This window comes from Wasmannia auropunctata, unplaced genomic scaffold (genome assembly GCF_000956235.1).
Source record: "Wasmannia auropunctata unplaced genomic scaffold, wasmannia.A_1.0 LD325561.1, whole genome shotgun sequence".
NCBI lineage: Eukaryota > Metazoa > Arthropoda > Insecta > Hymenoptera > Formicidae > Wasmannia > Wasmannia auropunctata.
The window spans coordinates 10,544-15,979 of NW_012037329.1; the positions used below are offsets into that span (position 1 = coordinate 10,544).

General features: G+C 25.8%; 1 protein-coding gene across 1 annotated transcript; it reads left to right on the forward strand.

The window, feature by feature from the left end:
- Positions 1-523: 523 nt before the first annotated feature.
- LOC105460268 lies at positions 524-1,699 on the forward strand (the record flags this gene model as incomplete). The annotated part of the gene is made up of 2 exons (XM_011706701.1): positions 524-992; positions 1,121-1,699. Coding segments are annotated over 2 exons (774 nt in total), but the record flags the coding sequence as incomplete, so codon positions are not given.
- Between the last annotated feature and the right edge of the window lie 3,737 nt (positions 1,700-5,436).

Here is a 5,436-nt window from a genome sequence, read left to right on the forward strand (position 1 = left end):
AATAGAATGACTCTTATTAGAATTATCGGAATATCTTATTTCATAACACTGAACAAAAAAATTAAAAAAAATTGTGCAGAATGTAATTTTGTTTAATTATTTTACTAATCGATAATTGAAATGTAATAATTGACAAATTCTTGAATTAATTTAAATACTTACATACACAATGATATGCTTTTTAACTTAATTATTTGAAATGTTTCGATTTTTAATTGTTTACAATATGAAGATGTAAGTTGAACAAGTTTAATCTTTCTGCTTTTCTTTATTATATTAAATATCTTTATGAACATCTTAAACAATTTGCTTAATTTATTAATGTGTCCAATTTAATTTTATTTATTATAAATTTTATGTAATTTAATAGCAAAATATTATCAGTTGTTTAAAATATATAATGAAACCTATATACTTAAATAACACCTTCTTTATTAAATTAATTTATCATAAATATTAGGAACAAATTGTATTCACGCATTGTATTGCATTTCAATTGCATTACAAAACATACTCTCTCTAGTTTGAAATAATTGTTATATTTCAATACATATATGTATTTATTTTACATATCTTATACAATTTAATATTAAGTTTCAAGTTAAAACAAATATTTATACTCTTCATAGCATCCTATATTCATGTGTGTGGCCGCAAAAATCCCAACTATGGTGAATGCATTGTGGATAGCATCAATAGTGCAAGGAGTAAGGTCTGTACGGGGATGCCGGAATATGACATTCCTCCGCTCGAGCCTGTGACTATTGACAAAATAGTTATTTACAACACAGATAATCTTAAATTAAGTGTTGAAGATTCAAAAATAAGAGGATTTTGCGATTTCGAAATAAAGTCTATTAACATATCCCCTGACCAGCTTCAATTCGATGTTGATTTCATGCTTAAACATCTTGAAATGGACTCCACATATGACTTCGACATACGTTTATTGGTGTCACTTGCTAATAGGGGGCTGGTTAAGGTTTTTGCAGGTATATACAACAGTTGATTTAACATCAAAATAAGATGAAAGAGTTTAGAGTTATTTATTTTAATATGAAAAATTCAAAATTTTAGTTATTATTTCACGGAAATGATCAAACTATGTTTTCTTTCACAGATAACTTAGAAGGAAAATTGGTCATAGACTTTAAAATAGAAACTAAGAACGATCGAACAGAAATATATGCGTCGAAAGTAAACGTTAATCTCGATGTTAAGACATTTAAATTTGAGTTTGATGACAGCGAGAAAGATATGGTTCAACTACATGAAATTCTTAGTCAAACCATAAACGATAATCAACAGGATATTATCAATAAAGTTAAACCAATATTTGAAAAGAAGTTCTCCGAAGTGGTCATGACAGTTGCTAACAAGATTGCTTACAACAGAAAGGAGCAATTGTTTCCTGACAAGCCATAAATTGTCTAGAAGTCTATAAAATTTTTGCATACAAAGTCGCTATATGCATTCTATAATGCATCCGATTTAAAAGAATAATTGAAATACATTATGTACAACATATATGTTTTTAATTATTAAAAATAACAATATTTAAAAATTTGGCAATATATGTTTTATTTGAGTTGATTAATAAGATACCTATATACCGTTTATAAATAGATCACTAGTACATTATAGCACAGATTTGTCTAGAAAATAAGTTAGCCAAATAAAAATATGTTTTGTCTTTGTATTATTTTGAAAGCTACGTCTATCAAAATAAAAATATTAACTGTGTTTTCTGATATATAATATGTTTCATTACAAAATTATAGAAGAAATATTTAATAAGATTGCGATATTATACTGTTATATATTTTGTTGCATTTGTATGTCTCTCGTTTAGGAAATCTGTTCTTATTTCTTATATATTGCTTATTTAATTTGCCTAACTTTTTAATCCAAGCATCAATATCGATAATTTAAAAATATGCAAGTAAAATATTTTTAACTGAATAAAGCTTTATTTGCAATAATATCATGCCACAAAGAGATGGACTAAATGTGATTATACATAAAAAATGCAGAAAATATTAAAATTATAATTATATTTTTCTTAAGTGCAAAAAAAGAATTTTTGAAAAATCTAAAAATTTTGCTGAGTACAGATCTGAAACTAATTTTGTTGGAAACTCAGAAATGATGAGCATTTCTGTATAACGTTTCGATATTTTACCACTTTGAATTTCAAATAAAATTATTTTGATAACTCAACAAAATTATTTTCAGATCTGTATCTAGCAAAATTTTTAGACCTAGCAAATTCGTTTTTTTGTGTACTAGTTTATTGCAAATATAATCTCAAATTCCTAATAAAAAACAATTTCATTCAATGTATGATTGCATGACGCTTAAATTAAATAATACTTATATTTTCTTTATTATCTGTAAATAACATTAAATTAAAAAGAATATTTAATTAAAAATTCATGCAATTAAAACACGATCTTTTTAAAACAAAAATTGTAGGAATATGAATAACGCGATTACATAAACGTAAAATGCATAAAACGTACATAAGAAAAATGTACGTAGGTATAATTAAAGATATCGGAAAATGTGCGAGATTGGAAAATATATAACCTTTGGGTAATTATAGATATATGGCTTTTAAAAACGGTTATGTTTTGATATACATGATAAATAAAAAGAGTTTTTGAATTGCATTACGTATTTAAGTTTATAACCTATTGTTAATTTGATTCTCATGCTTTAATTTGTTATACTAACATTGCAATAGTAATTTTTTACAGAACATTGCATTCGCAAGTTTTAATGAGAATTCATAATTTATTTATTGCTACTACAGTAAAGTTTTGTTTAAATAAAAATTTGTTTCTCATACTATAAGACAAAATTTTATTTTTATTCTTTATTCCTTATTGCATAAAAGCATTATAAAATTTATCACTTTCCATATATAGCTTCAGACAGTCTTAGATTGTCGAAGAAAACTTAGAATAAATGATACAATTACAGAGTAAGAAAAAACTAATTATTATATTAATCTAGAACGAAAATGAATAAATACATAAAGACACATAAGTTATACAGTAAACAAATCAATTTCCGTCTACTTAATTTCCTCCTCTTCTCCGGCTGGAGTAGTTGAAAATTATAATTCATTTCCTTCTCTTCTACTTCAAATAATTGAAGATTGCCTTGCAATTACAACATAGTGTCTATCGATATTTGTCATCAATACAGTCTACGCATGTGCCACAAAAATTTAGAGAGGGGTTATAAGTTTCTGCAAAAAAGGGATTCTGCAATGTATAAAAGTCCGACCGGTTTACATTAGTGTTGGTTTAATTTTCATTGTTCATTTGTTAAGATCGTTTCGCAGTGTACTACTTTGGAGAAAATCTCCGTGCGAAAAATGTTTGTCGCATTACTCTTTGCTTTCGTGTTTGTAACGGCTTATACTGCAGAAGAATTACGTAAGTAAATAATAGTATATGCAACACATTTATTTCCGTCGCAATGTTACATACATAATATTTTAATTTTCCATAAAATAGTGAAAGAAATACATTTGGTTTTAAATAACTTTACTTGATAACTCTTCAGCTCTTACGGACAACGTTATTAGGTATCTTAACAATTTGGCTAATTTGGCGGATTTTTTACATCATGCTTTCGCTTTGATCATAACGAAATTCAAATAGATAGTTGACATTATCTCTTATGACTTTGCCTAAAATATATATTTACATGTTTGTTTTTTTAACTTTAATACCATTACGGTTCTGTTTAAAACGGAACATTTGAAAGGTGACCACGGATGTGTTAACACACGTGCGCATTTTAATGCAATTAACTTTTGTGAGTGATCTTATTACATCCATCTTGATTTATTTCGAAATGGTGAGTAAAGGGTGCTTGGAATCATTCACATAACGACTTAAGTTTATATTTTTTAACATTGTGATTCACATAGATGACTTTTGCATTCAATCATGAAATTGAAGACCCGCCTCATACATTACGGAACATCTTGACAATTAGGAACGGAATATTTGTAATTATGGCGTAACTTTCTTTACTGTATTTATCGCTGAAGAAAGTCTGAAGTAGACTGAAACGTACGACAGATGTGTAAGAAGATGTAACTTACTTTACTGAAAATAATTTTATGAGAAATTTTTAACGCAACGAGTTCTGCGTATTAATTTTTAGTGCCTTTCTTTAACTAATTATTTTTATTGAAGAGTCTATAATATACTCTTTTTAGAATTTGGCTAATATTAATAAATATTAAAACTACGTAAATTTTCTATGTTAAGGACAAGTTTAATATTAAACAATTGCAACATACATGAGCAAGAAGGATATAAGTGGATTTATTTATCGTTTCTGACGCAAGAATGTTCCATTATTACACACTTTCTATCTTTTGCCTAGAATGTGAAATCCTCAAATACGAAATAATATTTTGAAGTCTTGTACCTTTTTTTAAGTCATAATCAACTAAATTAACGTGCATGACAGATTAAAAATTTAAATCCTATTTTTATTTAACATAGTATAATGTTGTATCTCTTTTTTGTAGTATTAGCAAATAATACAAAATGAATTAATCAATAAAAATCATCACTAACTGTCAACACTAACTATCTGAATTACAAAAATACAGCAATTAGAATCTGTGAGCATTCAAATGTAAAATAAACATTCAATGTAAACAGTCAAATGTATTACAGTTCTGAGAAGGCAAACTGTTTACTAATGTTTAACTAATGTTTAACTTTCTGGATATTGTAATTTTGTAATGACATGGTAATTGTAATTAATTACGGTTATATTTTACTACAAATATATTATATATATATAATTACAATTTATTTTTACTTATATTTATTTATATTTATATTTATTTGTTAAAAAAAGTTGAAGTCTATGCTTATATAATTATTAATAGAATAAACTATTACTAAAATTATTGAAGTAGCTTACAAACTGAACATAAAATTTTTTAAATTTCGCAGAAATTAGTTTTGTTTAATTATTTTATTAATAGATAATTGAAATGTAAGTATCGATAAATTCTCAAAATAGTTGAAATATTTATTTACACAACAATGTGTTACCTAACTTAATTATATGAAATATTTCGATTGTTGAAATGTGGAAAAGTAAATTAAGAAATTTATTTTTTCTTCTTTGTTCTCTTTATTATTATTATTATTATGGATACCTTTAAGAAAATTTTAAAACATTTGTTTAATTAAATACGTCTATATTTAGATTTATTTATTATATGATGGGTTTTATATAATGCAATATGGTAAAGTATTAAAGCCCGGTCTACAATTGCGTAAACGTAGACGTAAGTGGTTGTGAATTGTTGTAAATCGCAGTTGTAAGCTGCTGCTACTAGTTGTAAATTGTGTTGTGAAAGATGGTTCAACTTTATCTTTCACGACTACG